At 40.8% G+C, this 17,902-nt stretch overlaps 1 protein-coding gene across 1 annotated transcript in view; it reads right to left on the bottom strand.

Moving 5' to 3' along the window:
* Window positions 1–7,429: 7,429 nt before the first annotated feature.
* The window catches only part of amn1 (antagonist of mitotic exit network 1 homolog (S. cerevisiae)), an 18,129-nt gene continuing 7,656 nt past the window's right edge, over window positions 7,430–17,902 (bottom strand). Inside the window, exons 2-5 of the mRNA XM_086027377.1 lie at window positions 16,740–16,834; window positions 12,436–16,171; window positions 10,589–10,639; window positions 7,430–10,512 (exon numbers count right to left, since the gene is read on the bottom strand). Of these exons, the coding sequence (XP_085883503.1) occupies window positions 10,379–10,512; window positions 10,589–10,639; window positions 12,436–16,129 (3,879 nt within the window). The 5' untranslated portion in view covers window positions 16,130–16,171; window positions 16,740–16,834 and the 3' untranslated portion in view covers window positions 7,430–10,378. The remainder of the gene's footprint in view (window positions 10,513–10,588; window positions 10,640–12,435; window positions 16,172–16,739; window positions 16,835–17,902) is intronic.

Raw genomic sequence — 17,902 nt, 5'->3', positions numbered from 1 at the left:
TGTGTGTGTGTGTGTGTGTGTGTATATATATATATATATATATATATATATATATATATATATAGATGTTTTTCAATTTGTTTTTTTTTTAACCTTGTTTTACAACCTCTGTCACCCTCCCCCTAAAAAACACACACCCTTGGGGAACAAAAAGGGGTCAGATCCCGCTTATGGTAGGACTATTTTAGAACCTATAATGGTGTACAGGCCCTTAAACGGTCGTGAACGGCTATCTGTTTAAAGCAGGGGTGTCGAACTCCGGTCCTGGAGGGCCGCTGTTGTGCCTGTTTTCCATCTCTCCCCGCTGCAACACAGCTGTTTCAAATGATCAGCTCATCAGCAAGTTCTGCAGGAGCCTGATCCTGATCCGGATCGTTTGAATCAGGTGTGTTGAACGAGGAAACCTCTAAAACATGCAGGAGGGCGGCCCCCGAGGACTGGAGTCTGACACCCCTGGTTTAAAGGGTTAAGCTTCCCGTTATCCTCGCTCGCTGTAACGCGATGGCGCAGAGAGACGAAACACTTGGATGAGCTTAACATTGGCATTTATATAATACGTTTGCATGTAAAAATGACATCAGTACTAAAATGCCCACCTCAAAAGACTCTAGTGATTTAAGGGCTTTTTATGTGATGACAAATGTCCCCGCCCCTTTTTGGGGTGTGGCTTATGTTTTCGGTCTCAGCTGTGTACGTCATGGGAGGGAGCCAAGCGTGGTAATACCACCTCCACAAAATAAAAAATACCGTGGCGAGCGATCGCTTCTCCACTTACACAGGCTGAAGCGACCAAGAGCATGAATGCGCACACAAACCCTGACTTTCCACGGTATTTTTGATTTTGTGGAGGTTATCATGATGAGATCATGTTTTATGTCAATAAATCCAAACTATTGTGCAGAACACTTTTATACTTTCACAGTTTGAAGTGGACCAGCGTAGTAATGTGCATTTGCATTTTGGTGGCGATTGGTCACCTTTTATACAACATAACTGACAAAGCGAGCAATATTACCAAGCATGCCTTCCTCGCGTGACGTAGACCACTTAGACCGAAAACATAACATAAGCCACGTCCGAGACCGAAAACATAACATAAGCCACGTCCCTTTTTGGGGCGTGGAAATTTGTCGTAAACCTAATCACACAAAAAAAAAGACCTTAAATTACTACAGAGTCTTTTGAGGTGGGCATTTTAGTACTAATGTCGTTTTTACATGCAAACCTATTATATAAGTGCCAATGTTAAGCTCACCCAAGTGTCCCTTTAAGCAAAGAAGCAGTGTGCGCTCGTCCCAGCATAAATCTATGTAGCTCATGCTGACTTCCACATTTCCTCATTCTCATATAAATCAGCCACGGAGAGGTTAATCCTTTTGATATGTTGAAGTGGTCATTAGTAAGGATGTCCACATAAATTTTGGTGCCAATTGATCACCGTGTTTGGACGTTATGAGCAATGAAAGTACAATGATTTCCAATGGAGAGTTTGTAATCGGGTCCTCCAGTGACTCTGGCCCAACAAGGATAGATTGGTAGTAGGCCATGCTCCTCATTAACAAGAGGAGTTATTCATGGTGTCACTTAATTCCTAATTTCTCCCAAATTTATTGATAAAATAGAAAATGACAACTCTTTCTATTTTCCTGATCAAAAAATATATAAAATGAATTTGTTAGTGAAAACATGGCCATCCCGGCCCCACCGTCCCTTTAAGCCGGTGTAGGGAAAGATTTGTTTAGGTTCTCACTCCCCCGATTTTTGGAAGTCTGTCCTGCTTACGTCAGCCCGCGCACCTTTGCCGAATAACCGGATCAGAGGCAAGGCGGAAGGTCTGACCGATCGAACCCACAACCTCTGAACTGTGAGGCGGACGTGCCAACCAGTCGACCACCGTGCCGCCCCCCAAAGACGGTGTGTAGAACAAAATTCAAACCTTCTAAATTTCGATTTGTTGGACTGTCTGTTAAACTGTATACTAAACTGTGTGTTAAACTGTTACACGGCCTTCAAAACTCTTCTTTTTGGAGTCCAAAAAGGAATTATGTAGAATGTCGCAAAACAACTTGAAAGAGAAGTTGCTGCTCATCACTGGTTAGCTCATGCTGAGCAAAAAGAAATGCCTTATCCTCCTCATTTGTGACAATGTTTAAGGCATTGGTAGCATTTCTTAAAGACTTCTTCAGGGATTGCCTGAGCATCACCCTGCCCCTTGTTTTGTTTGACATTCCTTAACTCATTGAGAAGCTATTCTATTTTTGGCAGGGTAGTGTCTCTTCATTGCAATGGTCAATCACAATGTTCGACGCATCATTCACTGCCTCCTTCACAGACTTCTTGTTTTGCTCAATATGGGAGATCAAAGTTGTTTTTCTCAGTGAGTCCGCTGAGGTAATCGGCCAGTGTTTTTCCATCATCTTCCCTGGGGTATGAGTGTTGGCTTGATCATTCTTGTAAACAGGTCTCTTTGGCTTCCTTAATTATAGACTCCAACAAGCACATCATTATCTAGGTGAATAACAGTCAACTTGTTTGTAACAAACACGTTACTTGAACACAAACTATTATATTCATATCAACCAATATTATGATTGTCTAAAACACTTATTTAAAACACGCATGATATTATGATATCTTGTCTACATGAACATGTCATTTATACAATCTGAGTACTTAATATTGTACATTCTAGCAATGCAATATAATGGATAACACGTAGGTACAATTCTTATTGTCACATTCTCTCCTATGTAGACAACTGGTTTATTCTTGTTCTTACATCGGATGTGACATCCCTTGAGAGCAAATGCACACGGGCCATCTGGTACACAAAGCGGTTTCCAAGCATCATCTACTATATTATTCTTCTATCACAACATGTAAAATGGACTTATAGCACTTTTGTGCTCGGGTTACTGGATACTAATTACCTGAGGTAATTTGAAGAGCAGGCAAGAAACACCTGCATAGGCAATGGAAGAATAATTATAACTTTGGTATGTTTGTTTTTACTAGGATTTATACTTTTAAACTTTATACAGTATTGTCTGAGCTGGCAAGTTTATAGTAGTCAAATTCGTTATGTCAACACCTAGCATCTAAAGTACAATACAAATTTATACCAGCACTTCACCTTGACATGGCACATCACATGACATGATTTATATGAGAATGAGGAAATGTGGAAGTGAGCAGAGCTACATAGATTTAGGCTGGGATGAGCACACACACTGCTTCTTTGCTAAAAAAAAAAAAAAACACTGCTTCTTTGCTGATCACGGTTAGGACGGGCGAGGCATTTAACACCAGTCAGGATATTTACAGGGACTGAAGTGGGAATGAGTGGACATGCACATTTATGTGGATGAGGAATGGCCCCAGTTTTTCGACCTACAACACGCCGTCCAATTTGGAACGTAACAGCCGAAATGGTGAACTTTTTGTTCGCTGAACATTGACGCTTGTTCGATGAAGTCTTACCTCACTCTCGCCGCCGCTTCACTCACGCCGAAGCTGGCGGCTGCAAGCGGTGTCGGACAACGCACGCGACTGCTCGGGACGCTACCCCGTGACAGAGACGCAGGCTGGGCAGACGGTAAGTAGCTAATGTTGTTGTGCTAACGCCTTTTGTTTTAACCGCCTGAAGCTAGTTGTTGCTATTAGCTGTGCCGTTATCCTACTGTTAGCCGGGGAGGGAAGGGGGGTGGGACAAAGATCCATGTGAAGTATATTTTAAGATAGATTAATACAGTCACAGCTGGAATGCCCCTATAGTTAGTTGGGAGATATCGCCATCAGACCACTGTGTTAGGTTTAAGGTCTAAATCACGATACTTACCCTAATTATCTGACTCCAAATTCTTTACCATATATTTATTATTTGAACCGACATTAACCTTAGCGGGCGGCACGGTGGTCGACTGGTTAGCACGTCCGCCTCACAGTTCAGAGGTCGTGGGTTCGATCCCGGCCCCGGCCTCCCTGTGTGGAGTTTGCATGTTCTCCCCGTGCCTGTGTGGGTTTTCTCCGGGTACTCCGGTTTCCTCCCACATTCCAAAAACATGCATGGTAAGTTGATTGGACTCTCTCAATTGCCCCTAGGTGTGATTGTGAGTGCGGATGTTTGTCTTTGTGTGCTCTGCGATTGGCTGCCAACCAATTCAGGGTGTCCCCCGCCTACTGCCCAAAGACTGCTGGGATAGGCTCCAGCACGCCCCGCGACCCTTGTGAGGATAAGCGGTATAGATAATGGATGGATGGATTAACCTTTGCTTCACCTTACCTAACAATTATGTGTGCTCGTTCCGTAAGAGAGAAGACCAGAAAGCCAATCAGCCGAATCACCGAGATTTTATTCCTAACAGCAAAAGCTAATACAGTATCGGGGGCTCGGTTCCCTCTCAATACGGATCTGTGCACTCCTGTGGCCATCAGAGAGCAACACCACACCCGAGTTGCCCCGAACAGTTATAGAAAACAATATGCAAATTAAACACACCAAAAACACTAGCCACTATCCTTTCATTAGTTACATGGTATCTGCAATATATTTCTTCAGATGCTGATTTGCTCTCTTTTCCCCGCCGTCTCAGATGACGCCTTTTCTTGTGCACATGACTCGCTGGGTTGTAGCTCCTGAAAACACCAAGTTATCTGCATTCCAAGAGGCCGGGGCCTTCAGAGAAACTGTGGCCCCTGCCTTTGTCTCCCTGTTTTTCACTGGCGACACCTGGTACCATCAAACCGCCCACACATTGTGTTCCTCTGATACATCCGCTCCCCTGATACTGCAACCTTGAAACAGCTCTACTTCTACTCATTTGTAATACAACTTTGAATCATTAATAAATGGTTAACATACATTTATATATCTTCACAAACTAATAATAAAACCCTTCACTAGCCATACATGTATATGTCTTCACAAACTAATAATAAAACCCCTCAACTGGAATGCTCTTAGCTTAGGGGAGACATCTCCCGTAGACCTGGGGGGTCAATAGGGCACTGGTTCTTCAGGGGGAGAGCCAGGGGCGCTCAGGAAGTGAACATGAGTGTAAGCAGCCCTAGGGCCTGCCTGTCACAAACTGATCATTCTCAAGGTAATCAATCTTTGGGGGATGCAAGTTGAAGCAGACTTTGTGGCGCCTCGTGCCATATGGTACCTTTCTTTTCTTGAAGGTATTCAGGCGGGAAACAGACAAAGAAATTAGCCATTGAGTGTAACAAATGCATATGTAATTCCCAAGTTTGAATATTCATTCTGTTCCCGATAAGAAGGAAGACGCGAGAAGGCAACTCGGAGAGCAACTTCTTTTGGCATCAGCTGTATTGGTCTTAATAAAATCTTATTTCCAATCAACTGAATTGTCGGAGAAGTTCTTCATCATCAACCAGCCTGGCCTTGCGTCGCATGCTCCTTGGAAGGAAATACACTGCACATGCTTGCCTGATTGCTTGCCCGCTGCCAGTCGCCGTCTGCCTCCTGAGAGTTGACACGAGTTTAGCGTCGCTAAATGTCCGAAATATAACCAGTCGGGGTACGTGTGCGCATTCAAGCTTTTGTCTGCTTCAGTCTGTGTAAGTGGAGGAGCAATCGCCACGGTATTTTGGAAATTTGTGGAGGTGATCATGATGAGCTCACGTTTTATGTCAATAAATCCAAACTATTGTGCAGAACACTTTTATATTTTCATAGGTTGAAGTGGACGAGTAGTAATGTTTACATTTTGGTGGCGAACGGTCGCCATTTTAGACAATAGAACTGACAAATCGAGCAATATTACCATGTTTGCCTCCCTCCTGTGACGTAGACAACTGAGACCGAAAAAATAAGCCGAGTTCCAAAAGGGGGCGGGCCAATTTGTTGTAAACCTAATCACAAAAAAAGCCCGTAAATCCGTTAGTCTTTTGGGGGAGGCATTTTAGTACTGATGTCATTTTTACATACAAACCTATGATATATAAGTGCCAATGTTAAAGGGACGGTGGGGCCGGGATGGCCATGTTTTCACTTTAGTTAATTTATATATTTTTTGATCAGGAAAATGAAAAGAGTTGTCATTTTCTATTTTGTCAATAAATTTGGGAGAAATTAGGAAATAAGTGACTCCATGAATAACGCCCCTTGTTAATGATAAGAATGGCCGCGCCCCCTAGTATTCTATCCCTGTTTGGCCGGAGTCGCCGATGTCATTTTTTACATGCAAACCTATTATATAAGTGCCAATGTTAAGCGTGTTAAGTGTACCTTTAAGATCATCCAAGTGTCCCTTTAACATATTTGTTTTAGACAATCATAATACTGTTTGCTATGTGCACAGTATCATGGTTGTTCAAATATTGAGTTTGTTTCAAACAAACATACTACTGTTTTCCTAAATAATAGTGTGTTTGTTGGAGTCTATAACTCTGTGAGCTGAAGAGATTTGTTTACGAGTGATCAGCCAACGCCCAAACTGAGAAGATGAGGTAATGGAATTTTACCAGCACTGGACTGAGTGAAAAACAAAACTGAGACATGCGCAGTTAGTATGGAAGCTTGTAGAAGGACAAAGGCTATATAAGGCAGAGTCACAGAAGCTGCGGGCCTTTTTCTCTTGCCAATCCAAGGGGACGCTTTGACAGATAATTTTGCATTTTTCTTATCTTGGATTTTTGGTTTTCATCCTTGGATAGATGAATTATTCCTCACCCTTTTGGACTAACCCTAACCCATCAATTAGAATTAAATCACATCACCTCTCGTGACAACTGTTACACCGCCTGTGCTCTTGCTACATCACCTTTTTGCGGCACCAAATCATCACAACAATTGACAAAAGGTGACTTATGAATGTACAAACAGGGAAATTAAGTTAATTTAAATTCAGGATTAGATATGAAAGTCAGTACAAGACAGAGTAGTAATATTGATCTATTTTGCCCAAATTTAGTCAAACTCATTTTTCTGAGTTCTTAAGCGCAAGTTATTTTTTCAATGGCCCGAGAGGCTGATTCCGTTGCTGATTTTGGCAAAAAAAAAAAAAAAAAAGATGAATCGGCCAATTCATTTAAAACTATGCAATGCATGAAATACATGCCCCCCCACAATGCATTTCAATGTTTAATTATATACAGATTTTCGCTATTTGCGGGCCAGCCTGGTATCTATTCCCCGCGCATAGGGAGGGTCAACTGAAATATATTGTTTAAGTGTTCCTTTTCGGTTTCAGAATGCATTGTGTGGTGCAACGCATTTAATTAATGAAGTTATAACTTACTTACTTGTGTTACAACTGAACAGTACTGTAGTTGAAGTTGTGTTATATTTAACAAATTAGTTTGATTTATCTAGTGACCAGGAATTGAGGTATAGCAACTTTTCTATATTCAAGGCATTTCACCCATTCACAGGTTTGTCCTGAATAAACAGAACGAGAGGCTGATATACAGTATATAAAAATATGTTCTTTTATTCACAAAAGAATAAAATAGACAAAAGTGCATGGCAGTGTAGCAGTATCACTACCCATGTAGGTATATAAAAAAATGTCGCCAATGGCTGATTCTAAACTTTACAGCAAACAGTTATATAAAAACCCACAGCACATCCACGCTCAAAACCAAATGGGTAATAGATGCCGAGCCACTTCTAATATTGCACTTTGCTCAATAAATAAACAGTCAGGATAAACACTTTACTAAAAGAGAGTTATGATTTTATCTAAAAAGGGACAAGAATTAAATTCAGGCCATAGCCTGAATTGGATCATGGGGAAAACAGTGACACCCTATAATCCTCCCCATCAGTGGACAAGACGATAAAAGTAGACAGTTGATTTAATTAATTAAAAGCATTTGTCTCCAAACATTATGAACAAACCATACCTTTTAATGATGACTTAAAATTTTGTGCCTCGCCCTCAAAGGATTACCAGAATACATGGAGCTAAAATAAAAACCTAAATTGTTAAGATGAATAGTAATTGACTTTGCACAGCAGTACATGAAGTAAAAACAGTGATTATAATTCGGAAGGTTGTTGCACTTGTAAAAAAAAAAATGTTTGGTGTCCTGTGTGTATATATAGCCAGCACAATTTCACACCTGAAGCAAATCACTGATTACCAGGCGAGCAAGAGAGGGAGGGCGCCACCTGTCGCATTTGGAGCGCTCTCCTTGGTCCCAAAACCCTCAATTCTACATTTATGATGCACTGTTTTACTGTTTGTTTGTTTTTTAACAAACGACTTTAACAAAAGACTTTAGGGTGTTTGTGAAATAGTGATATTCAATGTCAAAATATCTTGTACAATTTGCATCCCTCATCGAAGCATTGCTTGTAGAAAGATTCACTTTGTGTTGAAAAACAGGTCCATAAAATGACCTTATCAACACATTTCAATGTTAAATATCAAAAGGTTATTGTTTGTGAATAAATAATGAAACCAACTGAACTGGGTACTTTACTAAAAATTCACGGTCTCTTTATTGCCTGCACAATGACGGATTTTAGCCAAGCGTTTGTAATCATATATGATAGACATGTATTCGCCTAGCGTTTGTAATGAAAATGGCTGTCCCGAAGGTGATGGATGACGATGCCAATAAAACACTTAAAAAACAACTTAACAGTTGTTCATTAGAATGACATCTCCTAAAAATATAACAGAAGAATACCAATAAAAAAACACTTGAGCAACAGTTGTTAATCATGTGACGGTTGGTGACCCTCCATTAGTAACATGAAAAGCTTTTAGATCGATCTTACCCCAGCTAAGAATTCCAATAGACAGAATTAAGTGGTTATGGGTGAACATGTCCGCTGTTTGAATTGAAGTGGATGACGGGTGGCTGTAAATGTAGTTGAAGTGCTCAAAGAATAAAATGTTTGACGGCCCATTAGGGGCCTTTTATTATAGCTCCAGTAAAATCAACATGACACCAATATAAATCAAAATTGACCATGATGGGATATAAAACAAACATTAGATACCATTAAGTTCGAAAGACCTTTGTGTTGGCCATAAAAAAAAGGGGTAAAGCCACCTGTTATGTTACCATTAAAATCGGTCAGGTGCCAGGGCGCAACTGGCATTGTTCAATCAGAAAAAGTGGTTTGGCCCGGCAAAAACTTTATAAAACCTGCTGTAACGTGCTTTAGAATTCAGACTGCTCACTTGTGCACTTATGACCTGTTCTCAGGTTTTGAATAAAACGCTTTGTGTGATCAGCCAGCAGCTTGGACCCCTGCTTCTCATTGAATTCAACTGACAGCCAATTTCCACAGCGGCAAAAGAGACCTGTTGGAGCTGCGGCCCATCCCAGACTCCCTCTGTCAATTGCTCTCCTCAATCTTTCATCTCAGGCAACTGTACTAAAAGAAAACATTGAAAATGTGTCGAGCATGTGTGACGGCATTTCAGAATGTGATGTGATGTGCCAAACAGTCCTGAGTACAGAGGACACTGAGTCATTTGGACGTTAGTGTCAGGTTCTCCTTAGTGAGACATTTGCGCAGAATGACTAAGCATTATAATCTCAGGTTTTGGTCAGGTGTGATACTGGTTTGGCTGCCATGTGGACGTGTGCTGTTGCTCACCGTGGTCCAATGAATGCTCAGGGAATTTGTGTGAATGCTCAGACGCATGGAAAATTAGAGGGAACATTGAACTCAACACTATAGAGAAATCCGAATTAAAAAGAACGTGAAGAATTCCGAAGACCTGAGATCTTTTACTCAACCAGGGCTGAGATTGGACCAGGACCTGGGATTGTTTTTAGTTTGTGGAAGTGGAGAATGAGAAACAATCCACAAAATCAGCAGTACAAAGTTAAACATGCTGACATTTGAAGGCTTTGTTTGATTTGATTAGAAGACGTCTGCAGTGGGAGATTCCTCTTGCATAGCAAAGCTCCACAAGTAAAAACAGTGACAAATTACATAAAGCACCATGTTTCTGGCAAGTTTTAAATAAAAACGGAACTTTAACATACTGTTCTGAAAAAATACCATCATTTATTCAACAACTCAAAAAGCAACTAAATAGAAAAATATTAAACTTGTGGATGGATGCTAATACAATTTTTTGCAACAAACCGAGTAAAATAAGGTCCTTTGATCTACCACAGTTAAACTATGGTAAACTACATCACATTTCTTTCAAGTAAAATACAACATCATAAATTTCTTTCAAGTAAAATAAAGATGAAATATCAACAAAAATACCAACATGGCAAAGTACAAAAGATAATGTATACACAAATTTACAAATATTAAAAAGGAAGTATGCCTGAAAGTCACATGTGCAAAAATGTTACGACCTCTTCATCTTGATATGATACAAAACCAGAAACAAAAATTATCTCACACCAAACATTTATGTGCCTCTAACTACTACTGAATGATGGATGACTGTGACTTCTCCATGTATTTCTTTTGATACTCTGCAAAGACACTGGAGCTTTTGGACTCTGGACCATGGTGTATAGAAGAGGACTCCTTTCCAGGAAAGGAACTCCACACATCCACTGCACATTGAAACACACTGATAAATAAAAATAAAAAACACCACTGTAGAAAGCTGTATGCTTTTAAATAAGTTACCTCGGCTCTTCTTACAAGGGCTTTTCCTTTCTGATTCAGAGGAAGATTCATCTGGAAGAAATGAAAATTGTTCAGGATGACGATTTTGTTGAGTGTAAGTCCATTCCAGAATCAGCCATGAAAGCCCAAGCCATGACATTACCTTCACCATGCTTCACGGGTGAGCTTGTGTGTTTTGGATCATAAGCAGATCCTTTCTTTCTCCATACTTTGGCCTTTTCATCACTTTGGTAGAGGATAATCTTGATCTCATCAGCCCATAAAACTTTGTTCCAAAACGTTTGGCTCATTTCTGGACTTCTTTAAAAAAAAATCCACTTTAAAAAAATCCAACCTGGCCTTCCGATTCTTTAGCTGATGCGTGGTTTGAATCTTGTGATACGCCCTAGTGTTGTAGTCGAGACCACACCAACCGAGACCAAGACATTATCGAGACTAGAGAGTATCAAGACCGAAACAAGACAAAGACTGAATATAATTAAACAAAAACTAATTATGGTACGTTGTTGTAGGGGGTGTGGCACTCCGGGCAACACAGTGAAGGCATCACAGCACCTGCATTCTGCGTTTCTCACTGATCACAATAGTACTGATCGGTCTTGTTAACCCATTAATGACGGGAGCTTATAACCGCATTTCTACCACTAGAGCCGGGAGCGCTGTTGCGTCTTTCTACCCTTAAACCCGAGATAGCGTACACGTCATTTTATTTTTATTATTTAATTATTGGTCTCTTAACCAATAAAATGCATCAGAATATACACGTGACGGTGTCATAAGCCCGCAAAGGATGTTCCGGAATTCTTGCGAGTCATAATGTCGGTCGATCGCGGGAGCTCTGAAATGTGTAACGGCAGTGATATAGATGACTTTGAACCAGTAGAACCAGTCGAACGTGATATATAGTTAAGATATATGTTTGTAGACAATGACAATATTGACATTTTTGTAACAGAATAGAGGAATGGTAATTACCACTCGATTTTTTTACATTAATAATAGTTCTTTATTTTTACATCTTCGATTGAAACGGTCAAGATTAATAAACTGGGCTTGTGTGCAAGCCACATATCTAAGGTCTCAAAATCTTTTGGAATTATGTTTCTGTCTGCAACAGGGGCTGAGATATCAATTATTTTGTAGGTGTTGAATTTCTGGGAAAACTTCAGGTTTTCAATGCCAAAGACGACCTTAGGTTCTGGGAAGCTGTTGCGCCAGGCGCTTTAGGCTTTAATGGGTTAAGAGACCGGTCCCCAGACCAAGACCGATCTCGAGAACTACAACACTATTATGGCCAATATGTGTCTTCTCTCAAAGTCTTTTTGGAACAGAGGATTGTGATACTTTCATCCCTGCCCCATGGAGGTTGCCAGTCATGTCACTCATTGTCTTTGGGTGTTACTTCGCAGCTCTTACAAATGTTTCCGTCATCAATTGCTGTTTGTTACTCTTGGCTGACCTGTTCGATGTCTGCTTCTCAGTACACCTCTAGTTTCTCTTTTTCAGGACATTTCAAATTGTGCATTGGCTATGCCCAATGTTTGTGGAATATGTCATGTCATGTCATCTTCCAAACCGCTTATCCTATAAGGGTCGCGGGGAGTTGCTGGAGCCTATCCCAGCCGTCAATGGGCGAAGGCAGACTACACCCCGAACTGGTCGCCAGCCAGTCGCAGGGCACACATAGACACTGTCACTGAGCGGGAATCGATCCCACGCTTTTGTGATTACTTTGAGACAAGATCATTACTTCAATATTCATACTTTTTCAAACACTTTTGTTAGGTGGTGTGCCATCTCAAAAAAAGGTTGGTAAACTCTAGATTTAGATCATTACAGTGACTTACCTGAAGAATGCTCTGTGGTTTCTTTCTGGCCTGATGATTCATCTTCAAAGCGGAAGCTAGTGGGCAAAACGCTGAACTTCAAGACATTCTCCTGGATGGGCAAATCATCTTGGGTTCCATTTTCATTCTTTCTTCTGTCATGTTTAACAGACTGGCTTTGTTGGCCAACAAGACCCTTGTCATTTGTGGAGCGAAATGTCTTTTCTTTTCCCGTAATTAGTTTCAGTTTGGTCCCGAGCTTTATTTTAGTTTGAAATAAAGTACCTTCTGTAGCTGAACCAAATGAGTTTGATTCTCCGCTACAGGGCTTTTTCTTGGAGTCAACTCTTGCAAAAATTACTTTGGGTGGATTTGCTGTCTCGTTTCCATGATTATCCAAAGCCTGCTTTTCCTGTGGTAAAGAGCCAAATAGCATCAGCTGGACAGTTTTCCTGCCTGACACTAAAGGTTCACCATCAGAAGCAACAACAACCTTATTTTTTGAAACATCAACTCCATGTGAATTCAGGTTTTTCCTCATCAACTTCTTCAGGTATGGAAAAATACTGTTAGGATTGTCAAGTCTCTTCCGTTTCCTTTCATCAGTTCCATGTGTTCCTTTACTGAGATATGTCTGACTTCCGGACTTTGCACTGCATTTTACTTGTTGTTCCGTTTCCAAAAGTGAATTTGTCCCACATGACGATGTCGTTGGAGCTTGTTCAACATGTTCATTACTGCGTGACGTAATACTCTCAAGTGGATTTTTGGTCCAAGAAGCATTATCACTGAAGTCGCTGTCAGTTGACAGGAAACTTTCTGCAGGTTTGGGCTGAGCTTTGTTAAAATCATCTTCCTTGTCAGCAACGTGATTGGTAATATTGTCACAATTTGAGACATATTCTTTGATTAGACTTTTGATTTCTGTTTGGCTTCCTTTTGATTGTTGACCATGCAGGTCATTTATTTCTTCATCGTCATTTAATTCAAAGGTCTCACTGATTTCATTGCATATTTCAAGCCAACTTATTGTCGGCAGGCTGCTGGTCATTTTCTGCTCACATTTAGATTCCATGTCTCCTTCCGGTGAGAGGGATTGGAGATCAGGTTCCAATGTAAACTGTGGACAGTTAATTTGTTCTCGCTTCTGGGTAAAATCGCACAGTTCTTCCTTGCACTGGCACTGATCATGTAAAGGTGTTTTGGAGCCAAAAATTGTTTGTTTCCATTTTGCAACGCAGCAAAAACGATTTAAGGTGTTATTTAATTTTGATCCGCTTGTAACGTGTAAATCTTGAAGGGGCTCATCTACCACAGCACAGCAAGTATTTGGGACTTCCTCTGGTTGACCAATACTTTCTGTACTTTGTGACATCACAACATCTTGAAGGGGCTCATCTACCACAGCACAGCAAGTATTTGGGACTTCCTCTGGTTGACCAATACTTTCTGTACTTTGTGACATCACAACATGGCCTTGCTCAAAGATAGCTTTTGCTTCTTCTGGTGGCAAAACTTGGATTTCAAAAGAGTAGTGAGGGTCATTACAATTTTTGTCTACTGTTTCAGTGTCAGGTATGGGAACCGTAGTAACCTTTTGTGATGAAATGTTGGCGAAAGGGTCATTACAATCTTTATCTACTGTTTCAGTCTCAGGTCTGGGAACCTTACTAACATTTTGTGAGAAAATGCTGGCAAGAGGGTCATCACAAAATGTGTCTACTGCTTTAGTGTCAGGTCTGGGAACCTTACTAACATTTTGTGATGGAATGTTGGCGAGAGTGTCGTTAAAATCTTTGTCTCCTGTTTCAGTGTCAGATCTGGGAACCTTGCTAACATTTTGTGATGAAATGTTGGTGACTCCTTTAACTGGATCTGGCTGGTTGAGATGCATACATCTGGAAAGATTCGGGCCAAACTCTTTGTCAATATCGTCCAGCTGTTCATTTGTATTCAACCATGATGATGTGTAGGGCAGTTCTGTGTAAACCTCGCCATCTTTCAGAACATGAAAGTTTTTTAGTTGATCAGCATACCTCGGGCATACTTGTGACAGCACAACAGTGTCTTCTCTCACATAGTTGGCACAAAAAAAATAAATATTACGAATCTCGTCAGAAAAAGATTTTGCCTTAAGAATACAAGCCAAATTGTCAAAGCTCGCACCCCAAAACATGACTAATAGTTGCTTTCGTAAATCGCAATTTTTAGACACATCTGGCATCTCAAATCCTTCATACGACGAAGCTAATTCTTTCCAAGTCCACTTAGTTGTTGGGAGAGAGGCAAGTTCAAATACACTAGGCTCTGCATCGACTGACATCTCATCTTTGTTATTAGCCCCCTTTCCCATTTCTGGACTTTCAAGGGTTACCGGCTGTGAAGTACATGTTCCAATACAATGTTCTCTACTTAGAATGTCATCTGCTTGTTTGGTAGTTGAGGGATGCATACTCTGTTCTTTACTTAGCATGTCATCTGCATGTTTGGTAGCTGATGGATGCACTCGCAGACCATTACTTAGAGTGTCATCTGCATGTCTGGTAGCTGATGTACGCATATTCAGACATTGGTTGGACTGTGGCTGAGTTTCACGTTCAAGGGGATTCCTACAATCCTCTTTTGTAGTCTTGTTCTGTGTGTCCACAGTGGATAAATCCAAGTTGTGTGGTGAGGGACATTTTTTGTTTGCAGGGGTAATCGCATTGTTTTGAGGAGACATTGGTTGCACAACAGCGATGACCCTTGCAGAAATGGAGTTGTCATTTAGTCTATTAGTTGATAATGACTGGGTGCTATTGCTCACTGATACTGGGGCCAGTAGCAAGTGTGTCAACAGTGGATTTGAATTCATAATGCGCACGTTTGAGTCTGTGGTAACCAGCCGTACACTTGGTTGTGTTGTAGTTTGTTGATGGGTGGATCCTTGTGGAGTTGTGACAATTACATCATGCCTAGACTCTGCAGCTAGGGGGGCGTTTGTTTGACTCCCAACCAAGACAGTGGATGAAAATTGTTTTGTTGGCTGATTCAAACTGTAAAAGTGCAAACTCTGACCAGTAGATAGAGGTCTTTCAGCAAATTTGTTGAGTTTGCAGATAAAATTTCTAGTATGAGCAAAACTAAACAGTTCATGTTGAGCTTTGTTGACTGTAGCAATGTGCTCGTCACTTGTAGAAGAGGATTCATCTCCAGTCTTTACAACCTCCTGTCTGACTTTAAGTGGAGCAGCCGTTGTCAAGGTTACTAACTTAGGTTTCAATAAACCTTGGTTAAAGACTTGATGCAAGCCCTCATTATTCATGTTACGCTGAAGAGCAGGTGAAGACATGTTACTATCCGGTGTGGGTGATGATTGATTGCAAGGCAATGAAAATGGGCTGTTCCTGTCCTGATAAGGCATTGCTTTTAACATGAGTTCAGACCCATGCTGAACTGATGAATGACTAACAGTGTTTTGAAATCCAGTTACTTCGAACGGCTGTCCTCTTTGCACATTACAAGAAGGGTTCTGCAGATTGACACATGGCCTCTGGTAGCCAGTATGATTCCCTCCAGCTGGATGATGAGAAACGTCAATCTGCCTGTTAGATGGGCCACCTTCACAAAAAATGGCACTCTGTTGTGGTTTCACACCAGGATTCACTGTGCTATAGGCCTGATGTGAGGATGGACCAAGTATTTGGTATTGTCCATTTATACAGGCCAAGTACATTTTCCTTGTTTCTTCTAGGTGTGATTTAGGGAGAAAAATGTCCTGCAAAAAGAATTCGCAATGTTAAAATGTGGCACAAGTTGAGGATGTGTCAATTGTAAAACAAACACTAACAAGTAGGGGTGTAACGGTACCGTTATTTTAACATGTTAACTAGTGACCTATGATTTCCTGCACTAGTTCACTAGTGAGAGCTGAAATAGCCACTAGTTCACAAGTGAGAGCTGAAATAGCCACTAGTGAACTATAGAAGGATAAAACACTGACTATTTAATGAGTGAAAGCCCCTTGTAGCCTTGATAGTTAACTAGTAAGTCTAAAAAATGTTACTTGTTAACTAGTGATGCCCCAAATATCCACTAGATAAACTAATGTGACATTTTGACTTAACTAGTTCAACTAGTGAGGTCCAAAATGTTCACATGCGTACAAGACGCTTACAGACGGGTTACGACACTACGAAGGTGGCCACTACACCAAACAGACGGCGCATTCAGACGCCACGATGCTTCACGACCTTGGACGTCGCTTTGGTCTATCAGGGCCTTAAGAGTCGCATGAAACCGGGCAACAGGTTGGAGGTTAAGACAAAAAGAAATAAGTTACTCACCAGTGACTCAGTACTCTAGTATTTGGAGGGCTACTCTTGGGTTTACGGGAATGTTCAAGCTTGATTATCATTTTCTCTGATCTCCGTACATACACCTAGCAGAAATGACAAGGAAACAAATCACAAGGAGAAAAGTGCAATTAGGGCTTTTGCTGCGTTCAAAATTGCGTGATGGTCGCCTCCAGCTAATTTTTGGGTCTGGAAGCTAGCTGTAGATAGCCCACACAGGCTACCGTGTGCATCTGATGGAACGCCACATACATGTCCTGTTTTGGTATGCTAACATACTGTAGAGTCTACTGTGGATTATGGAGGCATTAGTCAACAAACTCATATATATTAAAAACCAAAACACCGTTTTTGTATAACCGCGGTTGATATCGAACATCAAGAGCATATGTGCTGCCTCACAGTCAGTCACGACCACGCACAGTGTTGCGTTTATGAACTCTGACATCTCAGCACTCAAAGTAACACAACATGACCTGTATGCCACAAGCACTTAACGACAACACCTAACAATAAAAGACATAACCTACCTAGGTTGTTAGAATATATTAATTTACAGTGTGAAAAAAATTATGTTACTAATCATGTTTTTTCCCCATTCCAGGTGTATACCCCATTTTGAATGTTTGGAATAAATTATGCATACTAGAGAAGCAAAAGAAAACGTTTTTTAAGGTTAAATAAAAGCAAAATTAAAAACCAATTCAAGTGTAGTTTTTCTTTAGTTTATTTAGTTTTATTTAGCACAGTATATTTCCCTAATTTTACTGATGTTTTCACTGCCTTCTACATGCAAAAAAAGGTTTGGTGCCCAAGAAAAGTGAAATATGTTTACAAGTATTTCTTTTGAGTATTCAAAGGTAGTTTCACAGTATTAGTGCAACTCATCATAGTTTATGCCATATTTTCACGACCATAAGGTGCACTTAAAAGTCTTAAATGTTCTCCAAAATGAACGGGGAGACTTATAAAGTGCGAACCGAGTTCCAAAATCTGTAAATGTTGTGTGACTTTGATGAGCACTCAGCGGACGTCAAATGGGGAAAGGGTGGGCGTGAAAGATGACGCTAAAGGCATGCGCCCAACAGGTAATGGTGCTGGTATATGGATTGCGTAAAACAGCATTGAAAATTGCACCTACGAAGACATACACT

The sequence above is a fragment of the Filicampus tigris genome, chromosome 4, assembly GCF_054856515.1.
Source record: "Filicampus tigris isolate MCC_2025a chromosome 4, RoL_Ftig_1.0, whole genome shotgun sequence".
Classification (NCBI taxonomy): Eukaryota; Metazoa; Chordata; class Actinopteri; order Syngnathiformes; family Syngnathidae; genus Filicampus; species Filicampus tigris.
Note: the sequence above shows the minus strand (reverse complement) of the source record. Positions and strands in the feature narration are given on the sequence as shown.